At 40.5% G+C, this 26,344-nt stretch overlaps 1 protein-coding gene across 6 annotated transcripts in view; it reads right to left on the bottom strand.

Annotated features, from left to right (window-relative positions):
• The window catches only part of SGCE (sarcoglycan epsilon), a 29,024-nt gene extending 3,305 nt beyond the window's left edge, over positions 1-25,719 (bottom strand). The window contains exons 1-12 of one of the 6 annotated variants that reach the window (XM_015853545.3): positions 25,407-25,719; positions 18,938-19,042; positions 14,674-14,796; positions 11,805-11,962; positions 10,114-10,186; positions 9,311-9,509; positions 8,099-8,261; positions 4,606-4,817; positions 3,869-3,895; positions 2,927-3,115; positions 1,808-1,851; positions 621-655 (exon numbers count right to left, since the gene is read on the bottom strand). In XM_015853545.3, coding sequence (XP_015709031.2) covers positions 621-655; positions 1,808-1,851; positions 2,927-3,115; positions 3,869-3,895; positions 4,606-4,817; positions 8,099-8,261; positions 9,311-9,509; positions 10,114-10,186; positions 11,805-11,962; positions 14,674-14,796; positions 18,938-19,042; positions 25,407-25,704 — 1,626 coding nt within the window. In that variant the 5' untranslated portion in view covers positions 25,705-25,719. The remainder of the gene's footprint in view (positions 1-620; positions 656-1,807; positions 1,852-2,926; positions 3,116-3,868; positions 3,896-4,605; positions 4,818-8,098; positions 8,262-9,310; positions 9,510-10,113; positions 10,187-11,804; positions 11,963-14,673; positions 14,797-18,937; positions 19,043-25,406) is intronic. The other 5 variants (XM_015853547.3, XM_015853546.3, XM_015853548.3 and 2 more) reach the window with 5 other exon arrangements.
• Positions 25,720-26,344: the final 625 nt, after the last annotated feature.

Below are 26,344 nucleotides of genomic sequence, written 5' to 3'. Positions count from 1 at the left end.
TAGAGTCCATCACTGGCAGACGATGCTTTAATGATACAGAATCAACCGGTAGCGCAGCATGGAGGTGCTGTTTATTCATCCTGGGAACAGGTGGTTTAACTGGGAGTACACGGGAGGACTTTTAGCACTTTCTATGGCAGTTCCTCAGTGCAGTTTGCTAGTGAATGACCCACGTTAACTTACAGTTCAGACCTTCTGTCAGATTTCTCTCTGCCAGCAACATATAGTGCTACCATGAGATTTTGCCTCTTTTTACTGCAAGACAGACTGACATTCTTATAGCAAAGCTGTCATAATGGAGCAGCTGAGATTTGTGATGGCTTTTTCCCTGCCCTCTAAGTGCCTGCAGTAGAGAGCATTCAGAACTACGCTAACTTTCAGCCCAAACCAGTGCTGGAGGATACAGGTGGCTACTTTCAGGATCATCCATCATTTCCAGTATACGACTAATAAAGCACACAGAATGGCAAAGCCAATAGCACGGCATTAAGGCTGAGCTTGTTTGGTTTGGTTCGTGGTTTCCTTTCTTTGTTTCTGTAGAGGTTTTTAACTTTCAGATTAAAAACAACAACAAAACCCAACAAAAACCACAAGTGCAGAAGCATCTCTTATATACTTGCCTCAAATCTTTGAAATGTTGTCATACGAAATTCTCCTTCAATCCCCGAAAGCAGTAATGAAGAAGAAGAATTTGAATGAAAACAAAGAGTAGCTTATGTAGCCCCTCACTTAACACAAATCTTCCTCTCAGAGCTGTGGTTCACGTATTATATTCTCTATATATGTATTTACAGTTTTGCCTAAATACCTCTTTGCATACTGAAAAACTCTACTCTGGGCTCTACATTTTCCTTATATCATCCTTATGGCCTTTCCCTTGTGGAAGACTGCATCCTTCCAGTATATGAAGGGAGTGTATAAACAGGAGGGGAAAAGACTGATTATGTGAGTTGACAGGGATAAGACAATGGGAAATGGTCTTAAACTGAGACAGGGAGGTTAAGGTTGATATCAGGAGGAAGTTTTTCACCCAGAGGGTGGTGACGCACTGGAAAAGGTTGCCCAAGGAGGTTATGGATGCCCCATCCCTGGAGGCATTCAAGGTCAGGCTGGATGTGGCTCTGGGCAGCTTGGTCTGGTGGTTGGTGACCCTGCACATAGCAGGGGGTTGGAACTGGATGATCATTGTGGTCCTTTTCAACCCAGGCCTTTCTATGATTCTACAATCCTTCTCAGCACTGACACATTAGCTAAAGTGAGCAGTCAGCCTCAGTCAGCACTCCAACAAGGAGCACTCACGGCCTCAGCCAGTACACACTGTGAGCTGAGAAAATGAAAGAGTGAGGACTAAGACACTGGAGTCCAGCAGCACAGATAGATAGCGTCTCTCAGCAGATTCACTACTATCAACTGTTCGTGCTTAGCAACAGCAATAAGTAGCTTCTTCTTCAGTGCTTAACTAGTATTAGTAGCAATGAGAAGTTTCGATTTTGTATTGAGTCTGAGGGAATCTGAAAAACGTTTAGGAATCTGGCTGTAGTTTGCTGTTGCAATAGAATATTATTTATATGAGGAGGTATCTAACTCAGCTGTACCAAATTCCAGTGTCTCACATTGAGTCCCGATACAGCACTTCTACTTGCTCAAACAAGGCCATCTCAAAATTTTCACCAAGGGATCCAGAAATGTCTGCAATGGCAAAGCTATAACACTTAATTCTATTTGAAAAGGTTTTCCACTGACTGTAGGTGTTTCCATTGCCCTCTGATCATTTAAAAGTCACAGTACTTTTTTTTTTAGCACTGACCTGCACTCTGCTGCTGTGGAATCTGAGTCTGATGTGGCAGGTTCCTACAAAACACAATGGAATATCCTTAATGCTTCCGCACCGAGTCTGAAGTACGCTGCGCATGGAACTTCAATAGGTCAATTTAGAAGTTGTGGGGTTTTTTTGCTTATGAAGCAGCAATCGAGTTTTTGCTTCACAAATACAGCTGTGAAGAAGTCACCTGAGTCCATACAAGGAAGAGTGAGTGAGTTTCAAGGGATAGTTCCTGTGATTTTACGTAGCTACTGGACTCATAGGCTCAAACTTGGTGAAAGGCCAAATGTAACCACCAGAGGTTTCTGCTGTTATGCAGAGTTCAGTTTCCAGTAGTGATGAATATGGGAGAGGTGACAGTCTTTGCCAATTAATTATTGACTGCAGAGCGAACAAACCTTCACTGCACAGCAGAGCAGTTCTCTTATTGAGGTGAAGTTAGATTCTGTGCCCTGCTTAAGTGTCTGGGACCACATATTAAGGTCACTTTTGCAGAAAGGAATGAGGGGCTGGAATGCAGATGAAGTGGGTAGGAACTGTGCACACAACGGCATAAAGCCTTTGGCTCCAGCACGTTTCTTATAAAAACACTTATCCACAGGGTTGACTTTCTTTGCAATTAATCAATTGAGTACAGGCAGATATACACAAAGTTTTACCATGTCATGGTCTAAGTGTATCAAGTAAAGAAGGGAGATACCATCTGGAAATGCAGTTTTGAGTGACAGGTGCATGACTAAATACTTACAAAGATTGGATCTTATGGGGCTGCTGTCATTTTTCATACCAGAACTCCTAAGAGGCAGGGTTTCTACAGTGGAACAGTCTTAACCGATTCCTCTGTCAAAAGTAGGTTTTCTCCAAAATATGAAGGAATTTGACTGCTCTCCATGGAGCTTCTTGTCAAGTGTGCAGCCTGAAAACCCACTCATCCACCACACCCACCATAGAAGGTTTTTGCTTCACATTTCTGCTTCAATTACAAACATCACAGCAATCCTGAGCTACAGAGCCACTCATCCCCATACAATTTCAGATGGCAAGCACTGCAAGAGCTAAATTATGTCACGGAATAAGTATTTTTCAAGAAAGGGAAACACTTACTGTTGTGTTTGCATCAGCGGCATGCTAGTATTGTCATAGCTGTCTGGGTGAAGGGGTGGCACGATCTCACCAGTAACTGGGTGGAACACCGGCAGCGTTGAGAGAGGCCATGCTATCTCTCTGTTTTTAGACATGTCACGGAGCTCTTTGGTTGATTTCTGTATCGCACTATGGTGGACCAACTGGATGCTACGTGAAAAGGAGATATAATAGTGAGTACATGTTTGAATTGCTCTAAATGGATAGATTTTCACAACCATTACTTCTTAAAAGAAGTTGAAGACTGATGCATGCTACAGACTCAATAGTGCACCAACTACAAGAAACCTCTATGCAGGTAACTGAATAAATGTTGGATATATATGATTTTGAAGGCGGTAATTATGCCACTAGATTGTGCTGTCTGGATGAGTATTTTGTATAGGATCCACTACTGCGCAATATACTGATGCTGTTCAATTATTGGCTGCATTTAAAATAAGTTTAGGTAATTCCTGATTCTCATGGGAGGTGTAAAAAACTCACAGAGAATTAATTTTAAAACACTCCATGCTGTAGCAACTGGACACTTTCCTGGGTATTCCTTCTCCTGTCCCCCACTTTCAAGATACAGACTGGAGGTCCGATAATCAGGAGAATATCTTTAAGGCCTCCTCCAACCTAAGCCATTCTGTGATTCTATGAACAAACTGTATTTTAGGATATTTATTTTAAGAGAACTAATTTATTTTGAATTCATAGTTGTTAATTTCAAACCCTTTTTATTCTGATTCTTCTATCCTCGCCAATGCTCTGATTTAAAAGCAGCTTTCACATTTATGAATTAAACCATGGGTTAGAGAGAATGACAGAAGATTATGACACACATGTATGAAGTGTGACGAGCTACTGAGAATGAAAATTAAATGATAAAAGAAAAATAACAGGAAAGAAGACACTTACTCTGGTGTTTGCATGTTTCTCTTTTCCCTAAAAACAAAACAAAATTTATGAATTAAATAATAGCATTGATAGTTGGAACATTAAGTCTATCTGATGATGGAAATAGTTTGTGATCCAGAAATGCTGACAACGTTACTGCTAAACGCAACTTGGCAGCATTTGCAGCTGGGTTTAGGATGAGGCCTCGGTGAACGCAGGTGTAGGGATGCTCTGATGACAGACACGTACAGACACACACACACGGAGAAATGGAAATGCAAGTTAAAGAACAAGCTTCTGGCTAAAATAAATTCCGTGACAAAATGAAACTGTAGTTTGTGTAAGAAATGGCAGGAGTTACGCTACTTGCTGCTTTCCGTTTAGGCTTTGCTCTTAGACATCTAAATTCAGTGCACATCCTCAACCCGCTTTTAGAAAATTAGCAGTTTAGAAATTACTTAATATTTTCCTGAGTCAGTGATTCTTTATTAGCATTTTATTTGTTTGGGGGAGATAAATTTCATGTTTATGTGGAGATTTTTAACCCTTTCAGCTCGAACATTTAGAGTCCCTATTCGCACTGCCTAGGAAATCACTGTATGCTATTGGATAGCTCAGTATTTCAGTACAGATGTCTTCTGGCCTGTTCTAATTTCTTCATTTTTAATGAACTGAATGGACTCCTTCTAATAAAGTCTTCTATGCATTTTAACCACAGAAAAACCTGAAGCTTCTTATTAATGCGTTAAGGTACTCACACTCCTTCCCGTCGGCAGCACATGATATAGGCAAGTATGAGAAAAAGCACCAGTGCTACTGCCGAGGGCACTGCCAGTGTAATGAGGAAATCCGAGTAATAGTCTCTGCTTTTCAGCGTGTCAGATGGCGGCCTGTACTCCCCGCCATCAGGCAATATCCCCTCTCCGCGAATCACCTCCTGAAAGGTGGAAACTTGCTTTGTATTGTCAACCTGAGCACCACAGAAAAGAAAAAAAGAACAGAAAGACAATTATATCACAAATCAAAAGAGTGTAAAACCAAGAAGCACTCAATCAACTAGCACATAGAATAGATCCTATGTTGCACAATAATATTTGTCCAATTCTATGCAACTTGGTCCATTTTAACATAGTAAATCATTTCATTTTGTCAAAAGTTTCTGACAGAGATGATGATTTCAAAATATTACTTTATTACAGTACTATTTTCTTTACAGCAACGCTGATTTCTGGGTGATGAATACATTAATTTCTTGCTGATCTTCCTAAATAGCAATACTGCCCTCTGTTGTACGAAGGTGGCAGAGATAAAGAGTACCTCTCAGCGTCCTATTGAGCTTCACATAGGATCACCAAGGTTGGTAAAGATCTTCAGGATCATTCAGACCAAGTGTCCACCTGCCACCAATAGCTCCCGCTAAACCACATCCCTCAGTACAACATCTAAATGTTACCTGAAATCCTCCTGGGACAATGGCTGCACCACTGCCCTGGGCAGCCCACTCCAGCCCGTTTCTGGGCATGTAGCACCCAGAACTGCAAGAGGCAGTAGCTGAACTGCTGAGGGCTGAGCAGCTCTATGCCACCCACCTGCAGCAGGAGGCGTGGGGTGCGCCCGAAATGAGCACTTTGTTTAACAAACCCAGACTTCCCAGGTTTTCCTACCTCCTGATCCAAATAACTTCCAGAAGGCTACATTCCTTGCCATGTGCTTTAACACCTGTATCTACAGTTCCTAAAAATACAAGCTTTTTGGTTGCCAAATTTCATATTGCATTGAATTGATGGCCTTTCCTATAATCTCTCCTTTTTTTTACTCTTATCATCTTCATCTACCCAATGGAAAATAACCTGTATTTGCCTTCTCGCTTGTCCTTCTACCTGTTTGTGAGAAATCTTGCAATTGACGGGCACGCCTTTATAATCGGCAATTTAATTCACAAAAGGGCGCATTAAAACTTGCATGGGAGATGAAAAGATTTCCAGGTAATGCTAGAAAGAATGTATTTATAAAGTATAAGACTCTCCACTCATTAACGTTCTGCAGAATATTTTACACTAGGTACATCAATTCCACCTGGCTGCTTAGGGGAACCTCCAGACCTAGACAGCTGCAGTAAAACCATTTATGTGCTTACTGATGTGAGAGGCAAATGTCCACACAGGGGATGAGAACAAACTATCAGACAGCAGCATTATGAGGAAGGAAGTATTGTCCATCTTTTCAGAATATGGGAACCACTAACTCTTTGATGTAGGCGTTAATTGCCCAAGTGAGTTCATACAGTGGGAGGAAGAGGATGCAGTGGTTTTATTTTTACTCACTGGTCAAGGTTATGGTTATGGGAAATGGAGCTCAACTTTCCCAGTCCACAGATCTCAGAGGACTGCTTGCCCCTTGTCTTGCCTCAGGAAAAGCAGACTATGATCTGAGGAAGGCTTGGCTCTATTTCCTCTTTGAGGCACCATGTTGTAGACTGCAGAAACAATGCTATTGGCAGCAGTAAACACCCCTATGACTGTCTAAATTCAGTTATTAGGGCACACTGCCAAAACAAGTGCCAAGTGCCAAGTTTAAGCAGGTCATGCAATTATGTGCTGTAGAAAATTATGCTTCTCATAGGGAGTCTGTTCCTTTTACACACCCAAGGTGACCTCTGCTTTTCTCAAGACAGCAGGACAGTGTTACTTCATGATTGGTTTATAAGCCATCGCTGCTGTCACACCTTTTTCCTGGAGAAGTAGACCTAACCACTCGCTCTTCATTCTGCACTTGCAGAAGTGATTCTTTGTGCATTACTGTACTATTCCTCTGCTCCTCCCTTTGAAAAGAACTTCATTATTGTTTCTGAGGCTATTGCTCTGCTGCCTCACTGTCTTCCTGAATTCTACCCTGTCCTTCCATGTACATGCAGTTTCTTTCAATTTTGTAAGGCCTGCTAGCCTAATTTAATAAGCACATTCCATCACCCATCATATTAATGGAGAATGGCAGGGAATTATTAGTACTTCTGCTGTAATTATGGCTATCCAACCAGTTCTCCACTAAGTCCATAACAGTTTCATCTAGGCCAGCTTACTTATAGGATGGTGCCAAAAAACATTGTCAAAAAGAAATTACATCTGCTGCTGCACCTGTGTTCTACTTCTGTCTTGTAAAAGGAAATAAAAAACTTGACATAGTTTGCTCCTGTTAAAGGCTGATTGCCTTCTGTTTTTCAGGTGTTGCCAAAGTATTTCTGCGTACACAAACCTTTTGCAATTTCTCAACAGAAAGCCAATAAGCAGTAAGTAATCTGAATATTCTTTTGAAAACAAGCATCATTTTCCAGCTTTCAAACAGCTTTCCTAATTCACAGTATACAGAAGGGAAGTGTTGGAGGCTATCTAATGGACTTTGTGAGTGGATAACATTTCTCATCCTCAACAGTTTTTGTTTATATTGTACACAATCCTTCCACATCTCCTTTTCAGTTTCCTCTTGAGTAACATCTGAATGTTGCTCCCCATTTTATTTTATGCACCTTCACCATCTTTGTTCAAAACTATCTGCAAAGTCATCTTTGGATACTGACCAGTTCTTGGTTTTCCTTACCAAAAATAAGGAAAAAATAACAATAAAAACCTCTTTGTGGATTATAATCCTTGAATGGAAAACAGACCTGTTTTCTGTCATTGTTCTTCTTGTGCTCATCTGACCTCAGGAAGAGAGTTCCTGTTTGTTTTGATCTCATCAGCCAAGACTATTCTCTAATTCACATCTTTTTAACATGAAATACGCTTAGGCAAATCGGAAAGTTATTTTGACAGCACAGAAATATTATTTAACTACTCGGTGCTGCAGACTCAATATTTGGAAAAACCAAAAATGCAGCAATGCATCTTTATATACCTTGTAGGAAAGCAGGTGTAACTGGCTGTATGGGCACACGATTTATGAACTGTCTAAATAATCTGCATTACTGTTAGCTCTGTAAGTCTACAGTTCTTAGGTCATTGATATAAATTGCTATTAGCAAAAACAAAAATGGTTGTTTCATTGTGGCTGAATTCTAAGTGTTCTGCCCACACAGCAGAATCTTTTCACAACATTAAGAGTTGCCACTAAATGAAGAACATCAATCAGTCACAATTAAGTGGAATTCAACACAGTGGTCTGGCCAAGCTGGCAAAATTCTTACCTAGATGATGTCTAGAATGAAATATTGTACTTCAACGAATATCATTTTTATGCACTAAAAAAACAACTCACCAGAGAGATTTTACACCAATCAATATGGAATTGAGTACGAAACTTTTTGTCGCAAGTTATTGAAGGCTCCATTTCTTGACTGCATCTCAGTTGATTCTGTGGGTTTTCCACTTCCCGTAAGCATGACGAGAATGGAACATCTGCACCAACCATAACGTACACGCTGCAGGAAGAGATGAGTGACAGATCCTTTCTTATATATTACTTCATTGAAAATATCTTTTAATAAATAACAGTATATATCAAATGAAACCTTTAATTTTGCCAGGGAAATGCACTGCCACAACCAGTATTTTGGAAAGACTGGATCCTCATTATTTTATAAATAAACTATCGTATTTCAGAATAGAATGCATGGTTATGAATTGCACCTGGAAATAATGCTTTCCTGCAGTTTACAATCAAGTATCTTAACTCCTCATACACCTCAAGCTTATACCTTTCATCTGTCCAGTGTTCCTGAAGCACATAATAAGGGATCATGGATTTCAGTAAGAAAGACTATAGCTACACATGACACTGTTAAACACTAAATGCTCGTGGAATGGCTTAGCTTGGAGGGGACCTTAAAGACCATCCTATTCCAATCCCCTGCCACAAGTAGGGTTGTCCTCACTAGAACAGGCTGCCCGGGGTCCCACCCAACCTGACCTTGACTGCTTCCAGAGATGAGGTATCCAAAAACTCTCTGGGCAAACCATTCCAGTGCCACACCAGTTGTAAGTAAAAAATTTCTTCCTAACATCTAACTTAAATCCACGCTCTTTCAGTTTAAAGCCACTTCCCTTTATCCTGTCAGAAACTGGAGTGACTTTGTATCCTATACTCCATACCATTCTGTTTCAAAAACTTTTATTTTGTAAATTGGGAACTATTAAATACTCAAAAGCCATACTAAATAGTTTCTCAATATTAAGATTAGAATTTCAAAATCAGAATGTTTACTACTATTTTGTAACTAGTGGACTTTATTAGTATTTATTGGACTGTGAAAATCAATGGACAGGAACTGTTACTTGCAAATAGCATGATAAATCCATGGTATAATGGGGGCTTGGAACATAAGTAAACTTTCCATATCTAACCCCAACCTGGATTTCCAAAACATAAAACAGCAATTTCAAAGTTTCTAGAGAACCTGAATAAAGTACTAAGCCTTTTAGTAAGAAAAGAAGAGTAAAGCAAATCTACCCGACTGACACGTGTGCTTACCCCTCCTTCATGTCATTAATAGGAAGCGGAACTCTCCCTCCCCTGTCTAGTGCTGAAGTAATGTTTATAGCATTCAAACGTTCTGGCTGCCATACATTTTTCACTGCTCCAAGAAAGTCTCCAAGAACTTCACTTGCTAACATCTCTTCTACATTCATATTCCTTATGAAGAATTCCGCTTGATATGGTAATGGAAAATCTAGTTGTACGAAAAAGAAAGAGTTTGGCTTTATAACAAATAATTTAAAGCAATGATTAATTCAAGACCTCTTTAAGATTGATAAGCCTTTACAAAAATCTTGTATTTAAAGTAGCCCACTTTGAAACTAAAATGATTACATTTGTTTCAATAACAATTAGTACCATTAGTTATTACTGAAGCTGAAAAGCACGAGTAATTCATGAAGTTACTGTGAGATAGAAGAAGGGACTAGAGGAAAAGATTCTCAGCTCCTGAAACTTCATTAAATAAAGTCACATTCGTGCTAACGTTGGGATCAAAACTGTTACCTTGCTACCAGAAAATCTTAGTACACAGTTTCAACTGCAGGATTGCTGTAGAAAGTCCTGCTGTGCTGAAAACACAAAATACTTGAAAATACCATGACATAGCTTTACCTTACTGAAATAATGTATATAAAAAATTGAATCAAAAGAAGAAAACCTGTCTTACATCCCTTTTGTACTCCTACATTTGCTCTGAAGTCCAGACAACTGTACGTTGTTATCTTAAAAAAAACAGGGTCCAAAAGATTCTTTTGATCATTCAATTAAAACCTCAACAAGCTACTTTCTGTACATACCTTCTGCTGACATTATATTAATGATCAAATTATGTCTTGCTGTCTCAAAAGTACGCCTGTTATATGCAGTGATCTAGAATAAAAAAATAAATGATTACAAAATGATGATGGAAATACAAAGATTAGGTAAAGGAAACAGTGAAAATGAGTAACTTAAAAATGCTTATCTTCTAAATGTGTTTTTTTTTTCTTGTTTGATACAGTACTGCCTTTAAGTCAGGACACCAGAATTTCCCCTATCAGTCCATAGACAATACAGTTATCAATGGGATATATCCAAAGGTGATATATTTTGTTCCAGATAACAGTTTTATGCTATACACATACATTCTTTCCTGTTACCTTTGATGTAGAAAGAACCATAAGCAAAGATGGGTTTCTTCATTTACCATTCCAACCCACACCCGCAGTACAGCGATCTACATTTATTGATGGCTCTTAGGGATCTGAACTAACTAGAGATATGAATAAAAGATTATTGGAAGCCAAGCAATTGCAATCTTCAGAAATAGGATTTAGTTTTAGCCCTAGTCTCAGTGAGATTTTACCGCATGAATGGATTCATAAGCATTGTAACACAGGTAGTTTTGAATAAGCATAATGTCAGTTCCTTCTAATTATGAGGTCTGGTCCAACTGATTCACCAACCCACGACATCACCTCAGGTGTTATGGTATGGTAAAAGTTAAGATTCAGGCCAAGGATATGAAACTGCTTCTCTGAGATGCTCAGATGGTAGTAGGAAGCTTTTCTACTAGAAGCAGAAAAAATGCAACCTGCCCTCATCTCATAGTATGGAATTAATTCAAAAGCCACAATTAAACATAGGTCCACAACGAAGAAATCTGTATGTTGGGAAGTTCACATAAAGGCTTGTGCTCGTTCATGCAGTGTAGGTCTTGATTTAGACTCTAGAATGTAAAAGCACTAGCCATTTTTAAAAGGATTTTTAAAAAAAAAGGATATTTAAAATGGCTTCCTCTACAGAAAGCTAACTGGAGTCTGCAAGTGCTTTCATACATGATTAATTTTGCAGATGTGATTAGTCACGCTGAAATCAAAAGTGAATTAAGCACGAGTAAAATTATCTGCCATATAACTTAACTTTTGGAGTTGTCATTCTTGAGGATGACAAGTAGATCAAACACAATTTAGAGAAAAAAAATCTCATCAAATGCTTAAGACAAAAGTACAGTTGAAGAAGCAAAATGGCTGAAGCCAGTTAATTAGATTTTCCTTGGCACTGTGAACTGTGTGGTGTCTCACTCATTCTGCCACAATATACATGACAAAGTATAACCCTTTTTCCCTTTCAGTTCCTGCTCAGTGAATAACTGATGCTTTCAAACATTTGGATAGTTGACTGTCAAAACTAAAGTAGGGGGTTCTGTCATCACCACAACTATAAGAACCAAATTAGGTACATGAAACTGCTAATTAAAATAAAATCCGTTGATAAATACGAATAAAAAACCAGAGATTATGCAATGAAAAAGAATTTAATTTAACAAAATATATATTAAAACCTGTTTACTGATTGAACACAGTATTGCCCAGTCTGGCCCATATTTAGGGTAGAATGCTACAAAGTTCAGAACTCAAATATCTGAAGGAGTACAGTCATTTATAAGCTATTTCCATTTTGTTTTCAAAAACTAAGAGGCAATACCTGTTGACAAACAAGAAAATACCTCAATGACGGTTGGTTTGCCCACATTTTCCACAGTTGGTGAACCATACAGCACTCCATCACTATATGGTGTCCTTTGTATATAGCGGAGCCATCCAGGTCGGTCAGGGTAACCCATTAAGTTGGTATTAAATGTTATGGGATCATTGCTTATTTCACCTAGATAGGAAAAGGAATATTAGAATATTTACAACAAAATGTGATATGCATTGATTTTGATATTTCAATTAGAAAAATCTTATTCTGACTTCCATCTATGTCTTCCAAACACGTTCAAAGAGAGAAAAAAAAATTGCTAATCTTTAATACATCAGAAGTATTTGGTTTCTTGCTCAATACTTGTAAGCATCAAGAAATTCATATCTAAAAACATAACCAGCTACAAAGATGAACGCTCCTGTACTTCCTAGACTTTCGGCTAGCTCAGAGCTACTGGGTCAGATTTTTCAGTTTCACGTGGGATCAAATCATCTAACCTCCCTACTGACAAAAGCACAAAGGTCTCAGTCCTTTAACTCCCAAAATTCTACCTCTGTACTCAGTGCTGGTGAGGCCACATCCCAAGTATCGTGTTCAGATTTGGGTCTCTCACTACCAGAAACACATGGAGGCCCTGGAGTGCATTCAGAGAAGGGCAATGGGGTTCTTGAGGGGTCTGGAGCACAATTCTGATGGGGGAGTGGCTGAGGGAGCTGGGTTGTTCAGTCTGGAGGAGACTCGGGAGAACTCATTGCTCTCTACAGCTGCCTGAAAGCAGCCTCATCTCCCATGTAACCAGCAATAGGACTAGAGGGAATGGCCTCAAGTCACACCAGAGGAAAATCAGGCTGGACATTAGGAAGAACAGCTTCTCCAAAAGAGCGGTCAGGCACTGGAATGGGCTGCGCAGATGGAGGACAGAGCCACCATCCCTGGAACAGCTCAAGAAAATCTTAGATGTTGTATTCAGGGACATGGTTGAGTGGGAAATACTGGTGATAGGTGGATGGTTGCACTGGATCTTAGAGATCTTTTCCAAGCCTGGTGATTCTATGAAAAAAGGTCTCTTAGTTACTTTTTAATATTCATTTTACTTTAACAATGACTCCAGAGACAGAATGTGCCTGGAAGGGCTTAGCACAAAGTGCGGCCGTGTAACCACTGATGCTTGAAAGCTTCTGTTATCTAGAAGTAAAAACCTTCAGCACAAACAGACTGACAGTAGATTTATTTATTCTTTTTAAGATAATAAATTAATTCAAAAAGAGGAAGAAACACGCCAGCAAAATGCATCCACAGGTGGCTACAGAAGCCCATAGTTCTGATGCAATCTCTGAAACCCCCTAAAATCAAACTGCAAGAGCAAATTTTTATGGTTCCTACTGGTACTCTTCCAAATGGCTGGTTTCAACTGCTTATTTTAGCTCTTGCAGATGAAGTCAGCCATGGCTGGGGACCTGCAGACCCTCAGTGGCACAGAGCCGTGCAGACCCATTGTGCATCTGTGTGCACACATGTACACTGATGCCCTCAAGTTCAGCCAAGAGGTGGCATCTGCAGAGATTGTCAGATGGTGGCAATTGAAGGTGACAGCAGACTGCCACTGAGAGAAGAAAACAAGCCCTGTGAAGGAAGGAGAAGTATCACCTTCATCTGAGGGACACATACAAAGAGCTGCCAAATGGTGACTAGCTTTAAGGCCAGCTCTTCCACATTTGGCTGTGGGTAAGAGGATCTGAACTGTAGGAAGGCCACACTAACCCAGCACCAAGATGCAGTGCGAGCTTTCTCTCAGCTCCTTTGGGCTGTCACGGTGATCTACTGACACAGTAATAGAAGTTCCAGCATCACAAACGATTTGGGGAATAAAATCTCAAAAGCTTTGGTGATACATTCTGGTTTGCCGCTGTCATATCAGTGGCACAGTACAGCCTTAGTGGCAGATATCAATATAGGTACCATGCAAACAGAGTAGGCTTTGGTCTTACAGCCAGTTTCTGATATGATCACAGCCTGTCTGGCAGTCAGAAATTTCAGGCTATCTGAAATCACGCTAATGCTGCAGGAGAATGGCACAGACTGTGGGGATTTGAAAGTCAATCCATCAACCCATAACCAGTAATGCCCAATCTTTTTCTCCTTTTATTTCTTTTAAATAGGAATAGAGCTTGTGTTTGTACTTTGTTAAAAAAAAATAACAGTAATTACAAAACTTATGCATATATTCATTCCCTTTCGTTGATGTAGGACAAGATGTTCTCTCTTTCTCCTTTCCTAAGCTTGTTTATTCATATTCCGCCCTGTCATTGATCAGTCCTTTGGCTTTAACTTAGATGTGTGTCAAAACAACATAGACAAGAAATAACAGCTCTCTCTCTGCAATCTAACTGCCTAATAACATTAAACTCTGCCTAAATATAGAACTCAGTTTGAATTAAAAAAATGGTTTTGTTTTCAATAAAGAAAATCATTGCATAGTCCCATCTTTACCTTCATCTTTTGCCTCAGAGTTGCTATCTACATGAAAATGCCCCTTCGTCAAGGGCCTCCATGCTACTGATCAGATAAAAGGCATTTTGATCATAAGATTATTACGCTTCCACCAATTGGTATTTCATGGGAAAGCAAAGAAAATGAATATTTCCTAACCTCTGATATACAGTGTATGTTATAATGCCTTTTCAAATTAAGCTCATTTTTCAGAACATGGGTACATGCATCGTTTCACAATTGATAACAAAATAGAAAACATGTGAAGGTATTGCAATAAAAACAAAACCTATCCTTTGCACATGATACACTTCACTGCAACATACATTAAATATATCTAAATCTTTAAAACACTTTTCTCAACATTTTTACATAATGTGGAAGATCATAGCATCCCATACCAGGCTTTGGGTAAGGAGGAAATTCCCCCTTAAAGTACTCTCTCTCCAAAACATGAACAAAAAGAACTCCAGCAGAAGGGTATACATTCCGATCAGAGTGCACCTTAGACAGAATCGTGTACACTGAAAAGCAGAAGGGAAGATAAGAGACAGAAAAAAGCAAAAATGAGACATGCTCTAGATCATACCGCATGCATTTCAATAGCAACGTGGGCATCTGGGAAAAGGAAAGCAACAAGTATTAGATACCTGTTAATAAGTTTTTTAAAAGGTTGCATGGATTTAAGAACAGAATGCAGAGCAAATTCTCCCTTTCCCCCACAAGATCCCTTCCAAAGTTGTAATAAGCAAAACTGGCGGCATTAGGATTTTGTAAGTAGCACAACCTATTGATTTTTATTACAAGGAAAAAAACAGAGGGAGCCCACTGTAATTTTTATAGCTGGTTTATTTGAAATATTACATAAATAAAAGCACATTAAACGAGTGATACAATCACATTTCCTTAATGTTATACAAGTAAGGAATACGAGGAATTCAGAGGAATCTTTGCAATAAATGGCACACATTCCTCTCTAAACAAAAATGGCAGATTTTTCAGTTCTGGGGCAGAAAGGAGCAAAGCAAAGCAATTCGCTTCAGATAAGGATTTATACAAGTCCTTACAGTCAGACTTTCTTGCACCAGAAGGGTCAAATATCCTACATACAAACATCTGTTTAGAGAGCTCATACCTGAAGATGTTACGCTTGTATGGAAAATGGCATTAGTAATTATAGGTCAATCAGGTGACACCGACTGCAAATAAGCAAACAAAAAACCAAAGCCACATCTTACAGGATTTAAAGCTAAAAAACTGAAGGAAACTCATTTTAGAACAATATGCTGTTTATGTGCAATTACAAACTCAGATGATGAAAGTATACCTACTTAGGTATATTTTAATAAACTAGAAATGACACATGAAATGTATAAAATGCACCTGATTGGCAAGTTCCAATTTCAAGGGTAGATGGAGAATACTGATCTAACAGATATCTCACTGTATTTTAACAGGACTGATTTTAGGTTGTATCCTGTATTCATGTTATTATTCAAGTCACTGACCTGCAAGAATCAATCACTGTGATAAATTTTGTACATTAAATGAGCATTACACAAGTGGTAAATAAAGATAAGCCACATACACAGAGATACGCAGTGCCTGCCTTGCTTGCTAATTGAAAGAAACTTTAGGAGAAGTTACGTCTGGAGGCCATACAGCGTGGCAATACCGCATTATGGAAGAGCAATCCTCAAAGAGATTTTGGAGTTGCCGAAACAAACTCACAGCTCCTAGTAGATAAAAGAGCTAATTTCAACGCTTGGGTTAATGAGCAAGAAATGCCAGAAGTTCGTATCAAGCTCAATTTTCTAAACCTGCTAAAATTTCCTCAGACTCATCATTATGCCAATCTTCTCATTTGAGATCCACTTAAAAGAATCACTACTAATTAGGAATTAATCACAGACATTCCACCCCTCGTACCACGTACTCCTTGTGGAATCTATCTCACCTAATTTTAGATGCCTACAGAAACAACATCCACCACTGAGTCAGCCAGGCTCCTTTTATAGTCAGTGAAGAGAAACAGACGCTTCGAGGGGTTGATTAATTTGATTTCTCTTGTAAAATGAGATGAATCATGTCCTGGATTCCTCAGTGCTCTCTCTAGATCTCCACTCGGTACAGCCAAGAGGAGAGAAAACATCTGTACTGTAGAGCTCTACATTTAGTTGCATACAAACTGATATCTGGAATTTAATCATCTCAACCTCTCGATACACTGTTGATCAAATTCCGCAGCTAGAAAATTTCCATTAAACATCACTGCCTCAGTAAGACACCATAAATAATGAATTCTAAAGATCGATGTCAGGATCGTTTTACTGTTAGGAAGCGTTAGATGCCTAGCTTGAAGTAAAAACCAGCTGTTTTCCTACTAATTTATCCAAAACTGGTTGGAAAATTATCAGCCATGCTCATGATCCCTTATTTATCTGTGTAATGATCTGCTTATTGAAGTTGTTCTTTCTCAGTTTTAGAAGTTCCTTTTGCGGCAGTACTGAATAGGATTGGCAGTAAGATTTTATCTTAAAGAAAATAATTAAATTAGACCTTGGAATTTAAATTTAGTTCATAATAAATTTTTTGTTGATAAACCAGCTATCGTAATTTTAGTTATTTAGACTTAAGTATTAAGTTTTGATTTGCAAAATTAATGATCCCAAGCACTTCTGCGTTTGCTTCTGTGAATAAGCCATAAATAGAGCAAGAAAACCTTAAATGCCTTCAAAATATCTTCAACAAAAGCTGGAAGGGTCCCTGTGAGATTCTTCACAGAGCAGAAAAGCTGAGAAAAATACAGTGGCTGGTTGAAAATATGTTAAATCTCTCTCTCTCTCTCTCTCTCTCTCTCTCTCTCTCTCTCTCTCTATATATATATATATATATATATTTATTTTTTTTTTCCCAATTCTGGTTCTTGGACTCTTCAGTGAAGATCAGTTTCAAACAGGAAGAACAGAGAAAAAACAATGTATATCTTCTCTATAAATTATAGGTTTAGAAAAGAACGAAGTTAACAGAACCAGAAGTTATAGAAGTTGCTGATCTGAACAATCTATTTCTTATAGCTGCTGAGAAATCTATTGCCACCACTAAACACTCACACATCCCTAGCAATGAGACATTCTCTCCTGCTAAGGTAAACATACAACTAAGGCTTCTCACTAGGATCACTGATATAGGCATGAAAATAATGGTTCTTTGAAGGAAAAAAATAAATACATCTTACAGTGACAGACACAGCGTAATGACATGACTCTGGAGGTTAAGAATTACAAAGTTCTTGCCCTCCCTGTCTGTCAGGGAAGCTCACCTTTCTTTCCCCAGTGAACTTCGTTCAGAATCAGAAGGGACCTGATGTGTCTTCAGCTTACAACAGTAATCACAGCTCTCCAATAATGAAACATGTGAAATGCTATTTTCTCCAGAGGCTTTTAAAACCCACAATTAATTTCTTAAGATTGCCTGAGACTGAAGAGGAATGTGTAATCATCCTAAGTGAGCCAGGGATGAAGCTTGAACACACAAAGCAATCTCTAGATGCTTATCTCATACAGAAACTGCCGAGCATGTGTTGGCTGGGCAAATTTTGAGGATTCTGAATGAATTCAATAAAACTACAGAAGAGAAATCAATTTTTTTTTCACTATGTGGGATCACAACAGTTCTCTAACAGGAAAATAAATAAATAAATAAATAAAATAGACAGTACTAGCTTTCACAACAGCATTGTTATTGTTCTTCTTTCTTCTTTCTCAATCCCTCAGATCTACACAGAAAGGTCAGAAGTTCTGAAGATGAGGAAAAAAGATAGTAGATAAATTGGGAATGAAAGGTTGGAAAATGTACATCGTCTTCTTTGAACCATGTAGGGAAACTGCCCCAGCTGTTCTTCTTGTGGAGATCTTGAGCACAGGCACAGCCAGGAAATCAGGTAGGATTTTATCAGCCTCCAGTCCAGAAGCTGTTAACAGCCACCTACAGAGCTTGTACATCGGATACAGGTGTCTCTAGCCCACAGAAATGTCAGAAGATTCACCACGTTTGTTACAGTCTGGATATTGATGATTTTCAGGGGAAGAATAAATAAATAACCACACACTTCCTTTGTAAATTTCATTGAGCTCTTTCCCCCATTGCCTTTTTAGCAGAAATCCTAAAAATACCTTGATTTAGGGGCCAATTTAGACTGCCTACCTGGATGGGAAGTTAATACATCAACAACAGGCCCTTTCCAGCTAGTATACCATAGCTACAGTCATTCTATGTATACCTACATATACCTACTATAAAATAGTTTTTTTAGGTATGTGTACACAGGGATTCTTTTTAATTGTTTCCGAGAAGTTACTGTATTAAGCAAACGACAGAGATATTTCCAAGCAAACAGCAGCAATAATACGCAATATTAGGTGTACACACAGCCATTATTTCAAGCAAAGCTCCAGCTGCAACAGGAAAAGTTGGGGAGAACTCACATAGACACACAGGTCTACAAATGCTTCAAAGACTGAAGAAATGCAAAATCTTCCAGATTACTTACCTTGAAATAGCACCTTATTCCTAAAACAAGGACATGACTGAAAAAGCAAGAGTAATATTAAAAGCATATTTGACTGAACCAACACGGGGTTTAAATTTATGACCTAAACTCACCATTCTTCTCAACAGCCTTTATTCTGCTGATAATATAACTGTTGGCTTGCTTAGTCTTCCAGTTAACTGTTCCATTACTGCCATCAGCAGAGCTTAACAAAAAAGCTTTTCAGAATAAAACAAACAAACAAACAAAAAATTAGTCAAATCAACAGACTTCCAGAAATTAAATATCAGATGGGATCTTCTCCACCTGGCTTTGTATTTAGTCAGACCTTAGGAATCTGAGGTAGCAAAACGATGGTGTTTGACACAAATATTTATCAGTATATAATATTATTCCCAATGATCACATTTTTACATTCATTCTCCAAATAACTGCAATAAATGTGCACTAAATCCTTAAGCATCTGTAGAAGCTTCTGTGGACATGATTACGCTGGTAGGAAACACAATGAGGCACATTCTGTGATAAATATATTTGCACTGGTAAAATCTCATTTACAGACTAAGACATGCTGAAAGTTACTTTCACCAGCATAATATATTAGGACCAAAACAGGGAAAGTAACATAACCAAGAGCACAGATTTGTTTAAATGAAGATACTGGCACATGTGACTGAACACAGAATCACAGAATGAATCTCAGAATCACAGAATGACCCGGGTTGGAAGGGACCTCAAGGATCATGTAGTTCCAACCCCCCTGCCTGGCAGGGCCACCAAACATACACCTTTACTAGATCAGGTTGCCCAGGGCCCCGTCCAACCTGGTCTTGAACACCTCCAAGGACGGGGCATCCACAACCTCCCTGGGCAGCCTGTTCCAGGGCCTAACCACTCTCCTAGTGAAGAACTTCCCCCTAACATCCAACCTAAATCTTCCCTCTTTTAACTTAAAACCATTTCCCCTAGTCCTGCTATTGTCAGCCCTTTCGAAGAGTTTACTCCCCTCCTTGGTGTAAGTTCCCTTCAGGTATCGAAAGGCTGCAATGAGGTCACCCCGCAACCTTCTCTTCTCTAAGCTGAACAAACCCAACTCCCTCAGCCTGTCCTCATAGGACATCAACAACATCTTGCCCTGCAGCATAACCAATAATTGATGCTGAGAAAAGAACCAGTCAAAAAGTAGTTATCTTCATCCCATACAGCCAGAGAACTGCCTGAAGTGTTCCAATCAGAACAGCTGAAGGCACGAGGTTTAAACGTGGTGAGGAGCAAAGCATAAAGGAGAGTGAAAGCAGCTGTAGAGCTCTGCTTCAGCTGCAGCAGAACTGCCTCAAGAAGCTCCTTCTTCACCTCCAGCTTCTTGTTCTTTTGTTCCCCTTCCTCTGTGATGAATGATGCATCAGCTGTTTGTATAGTTACATGCCAACTGAAAGCGCAGATAAAGGGAACTGCAAGTGAGATGCTAGGAAGGGGAGAATGGCCCTAATAAATAGTGCTTCTTTTGACAAACTTCAGGAATACAAACTGCAGCCAGAAGCTGTTATCAGACTAACATCTTAAGGTGCATATAGAAATAGCTGTGTCGGAAACAAGTAGCAGTACTTTGTCTCAGATACATCTTTGTTGACAAACGTGCATTCTAAATATGTAACTATCATTTATACTAGAAGCTTAAAAAACAGAGGAAACTTCTGCTGGTGTAGCTACACCAGGCAGCTATTACCTTACTGACATCGCATCGCATTTAGGAGGTCAACAGACCTTCAACAAGCAGTCAGGATACACAGACATCGAATCTATACACATGGATGAGACATTTGTTAATGCTAATCTACCACAAATACCTACATTTAGTAGAGGTTACAGTGCAACAACACCCCCATATGTACTGAAATAACCACTCCAGTACAGTAGTATTTCTAAATTCTGTTTATATATATATGTACATGAACATATAGGTGGTGTTTTATATACATATATATATAGCACCATCTATTTGATTTTAAATGGCGGGTGTGAAATGGGACATACTGCCCATTCAACAGTTTTCACTATAAGGAACAGCAATCTCAAGCAAGAGAACCGGTCTGATGGATAATTCATTTGGTATATCAAATTTCTGTTACGTCTCACAATGTTCTGGCACTGGTCTTATGCTATTGGAATGTTTAAATGACCTGAATATATGTATATACTGCTACAATTGGCAGATAAAAGCAAAGGCGGGGAGTTTAATAAGTACTGGAAATGACAAGGCTCTACACAGAACACAGAGCTGTTTGGCAGGTTTAAGGTGATTGCTGATGTGCTCTTCAATAGCATAAAAAGCAAATGCATACCTAGGAACAAAGAATGCATGCCATACTTACATTACAGAGCATGCAATTTGAGGATCCTGAACTCTGATGACAGAAACTAGGGAGATGTGGCAGGTAATGACAGAAGCTGGTTGAACAGAAGCTTTCAGTAGATTGCTGCTTAGAACAGCCGTTACATAAACAAGTGCATATAGGAGGAGCAGGGAGATTTTCTTGTTGTGTTTGACACAGATACCATCACCGTTCAAATGCTGTGTCTGGTATTTACACGGAGCCTTCAAGCGGCACAGTGACAACATGAAGAAAGCTCAGGGAACATCTGTGAATGTGATTAAAGGACAACGAAAGAGGCCTTATGCTACAGAGTGCAGGGGTTCATACTCATTTTTATTGAAGAGAAACTCCAGAGATAATGTGATCAGCTTCTTCTCAGTGTGAGTACAAGGTTAATGGGGTCAGGCTCTTCAGTTTGCTACATGTTACCAGCTGCCAAGACACACACAGGAGCAACCGACAGCTCCATGCATGAGTCTTGATCTACCGGGTCCTCCTTTCTTAATTGTATTTGCATAGGTCTTACATGAAGGTTTTAAATATGAATATTTAACAGCAGAATGTTAACCAGAGAAAATGTCCCCAGCAAGTTCTGCCCACATCACAATCCAAAGTGGGCTTGACTACCACAGACCAATTCAGCTCCCCCACTGCTGTACTGCCCTCTACATTTGCCCACCATTCCGCACTGCTCCCTGTCCTCCCCACTGCTTTCTCAGCAAAGATCTCTCCTCAGTCTCTCCCACTACTAATGCAGAGTCCAGCTTCACCTCTCAAAACCCTGCATTTCCCCCTTCTCAATAGTTCCATCCCTATAAACATTCCTATGATTATCTGTGTTCAGTGGGTAATGGTTATCTACCTGTTCCATCCATTCATGACCATAACATCTGCACATTTCAAGATGTGATTCCTACTCACTTCTTGGTTGTGTCTAACTTCCCATCTTCATGGCTTAGACAACCACTAAAAATAATCTGCATGAAAAAGACATTTTGATTGTTCGTGTTTTAATTGTAACAACATTTAGGCAGAGTCTCTACTATTTCGCTGGAGGGAATTGTCAAATGTAGCTACAGTCATGAACTGATGGACATGGAAAGTTGCCCTATTTTTACCAGTATTATTATTAGGTATTACAATTAAACAGTTACCAGACCTGAGTTCCTTCTTCAGTACTAAAACAGCAGTGTCACAGATATTGGTTATTCAGCAATGAAAGCATGTTCATCCCAAGACATTATGTTAACTCATCAAGATCTACTCCAGAAGAGTCCAAAAGTGGCAGCAAACTATATATTCTTGTCTACTTCAGAAGTTTGTTCTTCTCAGTTTGATTGTTAACAACCTCTCTTCTAAAGAGAAGGTTTTATCACGGTGACTAATGTCTGGAGCTCTGTACAAAACTCTTAACCAAGTATAAATACAACATGAACAAAAATAGGACTTTCTTTACGTACTATAATTTACATCTAGAAGATAAATTCCTAACTTCTTGTAGTCTGGCTTTGGGATTTCTAAGACATCTCCTAAACTGTACTACCCATAAGTAATGCCCTTCTGTAATGAAAAGCATACTAATGGAATGACTCTTCCCTTCTACAATTATTTATCCAAGCAAATACTTCCTGACAACAGATTTGATTTATAGATCTGCTCCAGAACAGTACAAAGACTTAACAGGCATCATCTTGACTAGCTGATACTCAGAGCCCTGTATGAGGAAGAAATCTTTATTTGTCCTTACAGAGCAGGGATTCAGCCCTGAATCTTTGTTCCAATTGCCTGTGACTTCACAGGGCTTTCAAACCATCATTTCCTAGCAGCCCAGCTGAAGGAGGGGAATCCCAGCTCAATCTTGGCCACACAGCACACACACACCAATTCAAATGACCCCATACTGATCCTGCACAGTAAACACACTACAAAGAACAATTTTTGCTTGTGTGTGGATTCGTTCTTAGCCAGATGACCCAATTCAGTGGCACTGTACAAGTGATTTAGTGCCCAGAAGGGAAGTACTGAAAAAGACTCACCATGGAAGGGCAGGAAAGGACTTTCTGGCAGCTTCATGTGACTACATAATCACAGCTTTTGAAGTGAGAACCAGTAAGCTCCTACTTTACTTTGACCATGTTCATAGGGAAAGAACAACATGACTCAGTTGATCTTCTGATCCATTACTGACTCAGAACAGATTCCAGGATCACCATGCGCACAGACAACTGATATTTCACTCAAGAAATACAAGGCAACAGCAAAATAGCCACCTCATTCAACTAACTTCTTGCTAATCATTCATCCTTTACAAGCAGAGCACGGGGACAATTCACTGACCTGCCAAACTCTAGCATGGTAGAGCACCTGTATTTTTCTCACATCAACTTCTACTGTCAGAGAAAAAGACACAGTAAAGAACTGTCTAATTTGTATTAGAAAAGCTTAACCTTAACTGTCACTTCCAACAATGTCAAGACCCATTTTTTCTTAGCAGTGGATGATCATCAGCTACTGTTTGAGAGTCAGATCCTGCAATCTAAGTGCAGTACTTGGGATCACATGTGAGACTCTGGAATCACTCTTTGAACCCTTAAAATCTCTTGAAATCCCTGAATTTTGAGTTAATGTTCCATGGGGGAGGGAAGAAGTCAAGACAATGTGACCAACAACTTGGACTTCTGGCAGCAAAGTACCTCCTTCAAAAAGTCCGAGTATATAATTCATAGATATTCGACAAGCACAGAAAACAGAAGTCAGGTTTTTTCTGTAGTCAAGTGCTACAAGAGAAACAGGAAAACCTGATCTCTATTGGTAAAAGAGCTCAAATCTAATCACAGGTTTTGTGGCTCTTCCCACGTTCAGTTTTTGTCTGTAAGGCATATTTTGCCCCTAAGCAGTGCTGCAGTACTACAGCATCTACTTAACAGAAACGAAGAGGAAGATTTTTTATGCTATGATGAAAACAATGTTACTTCTTTTGCTTACAGGGGAATACGAGAATAAAAAATAAAAACCAAGCTAGCACTTGGGACAGTTTATACCATTTGAACTGCAAGAGTCTGTGTGGTAGCTGAATTCAGTCCAAAGACACAGTGCAAAATCCTATCCTACTGAAGACAAAAGGCTATATACGTATCACTGACAAAAACAATACTGTTCACATTTCCTTTTCTGTATTCCTCTCGAGCAACCTATTCTGCAGTTTGAACTTAAAGTCTGAAGTGGAGAAGTTAACCCTAAAGAAGTCCTCAAAACTTCTTCCTTTCCTGGTGAGCCTGGATTAAGCTCACAATTCAGCTTCCAGAAGCTCATCTCAGTAGAGCCTTTTTAGACTTATTATCTTGGCTGACAGAGAGTTCACCTCAGGACTGCCATAGTTTTCCCCTGGTTGCTATGCCACAGCTGTGCTCTGTAGAGGGAGACAGGAGAGGCAGGACGAATTTCCACATTAGGAGAAAGCAGCATCTTGCGGTACCTTGTACCCAAGAGATTCAGAGTTTTATCCTCACACTGAACAGCTACCGCTTACGTGCTAATTGCATCTGTAATACCTCCTCTGCCTCATGACACACCTGCTGTCAGCACCCTATGACAAGTACGGCCAAGGTATTGGATGTTTATTCAGACGTTATTCAAGAAGATATAAAACACACCGTTGTTTTTCAGATGATACACCTCACATCTCAAAACAACCTGGAGAAACAAACGAGCAGCACATTTTGCTGCCCTGGGGCTGCAGTAGAGCCCTGCCAGCACTGCTGGCTGCGGGTGAGCAGGAGCAGCTGGAAGCCTTTCACTCTGCAGAACCCTGCGGGTGCGAGCCCGAAACATGACGTGATAGACGTTATTTACACGACGAGGGAGAGAAAGGGAAAGCTCTGCAGCCCCAGTGCCGCCACAGCAGCACTAAGCGCTCCTACAGGCGGGCCGGGACGTGAAAAGCCGCTCCGTGCACGGGGCAGGAGGGGACCGAGCGCCCGGCCCAGCCCGGGGAGGCAGCGGCCCCGCTCCCGGCACGGAGCCACCCGACCGCACAACGCCTCTGCGCCAAACCTCCCCGGGCTGTGCAGCGCGGGCAGACCGCAACGGTGCGAACCGCAACCGCACGACCCACGGGGGGAATGAGACCGATGGAGCCGTAGCCGCCGCCTCGTACTCCAGCCGGGCCCGCGCCCGCTCTCCGCGCCGAGCCGCCGCCGTGACCGACCTGTCAGCAGCAGCGTGGTCAGCGCGCCCCCGCCGCGCGGCCCGGGCCCCGCACAGCAGCGCATGGCCGCCCGATCCTCCGCCTGATGATGCTGCCGCTCCCGCCGCCACCGCCGCATCCTCCGCCCGCCGCCGCCTCGCCCCGCGGCCGCAGCATCCTCCCGCCCCGCCCCGCCCGTCTCCAGGCATGCCGGGAGGAGCCGCTCTCCACCCCCGGGCCCGCCGCCATGTTGGGGGTGGTGCAGCGCGGGGTCAGCTGGGGGTGTGGCTGTGGTGCCAACATATATTAAGGTTCCCATCGCAATTTTACTTATAAGCCCGGTGGTTTTTTGTTATCGCTGTTGGTTTTTTTCTTCTTAAAACGTTCAGCAGCTGCACCTCCACTTGGTAGAGTGCTGGAGGAGTGGGCGTGCTCGGGCTGTGGTGTGAGTGGGGTTTGGTGCTCCCCCAGTGCTGCTTTCTCACAGGGTGATGCCTTCAGGGAAGGATCACAGAATCACAGAATTATCAAGGTTGGAAAAGACCTAGAAGATCATCTAGTCCAACCATCACCAATACTTCCCAGCTAAATCATATTCCTCAACACAACATCCAAACGTTTCTTGAATACTCCCATGGTCGGTGACTCCACCACCTCCCTGGGCAGTGCATTCCAGTGCCTGACCACCCTTTCCGAGAAGTAATACTTCCTAATGTCCAGCCTGAATCTCCCCTACCACAGCTTAAAACCATTCCCTCTAGTTCTATCACTGATTACACGAGAGAAGAGGCCAACCCCCAGCTCACTACAGCCTCCCTTCAGGAAGTTATAGAGAGCTATAAGGTCTCCCCTGAGCCTCCTCTTCTTCAGGCTGAACAATCCTAATCCTATTCACACCTTTGTGGAAGCGAATGTTCCCATGTAGGAGCTACGCACTACAGCTTCTTATATTGTATATG

This window comes from Coturnix japonica, chromosome 2 (assembly GCF_054131305.1).
Source record: "Coturnix japonica strain WE chromosome 2, WE-NBRP24, whole genome shotgun sequence".
NCBI lineage: Eukaryota > Metazoa > Chordata > Aves > Galliformes > Phasianidae > Coturnix > Coturnix japonica.
Note: the sequence above shows the minus strand (reverse complement) of the source record. Positions and strands in the feature narration are given on the sequence as shown.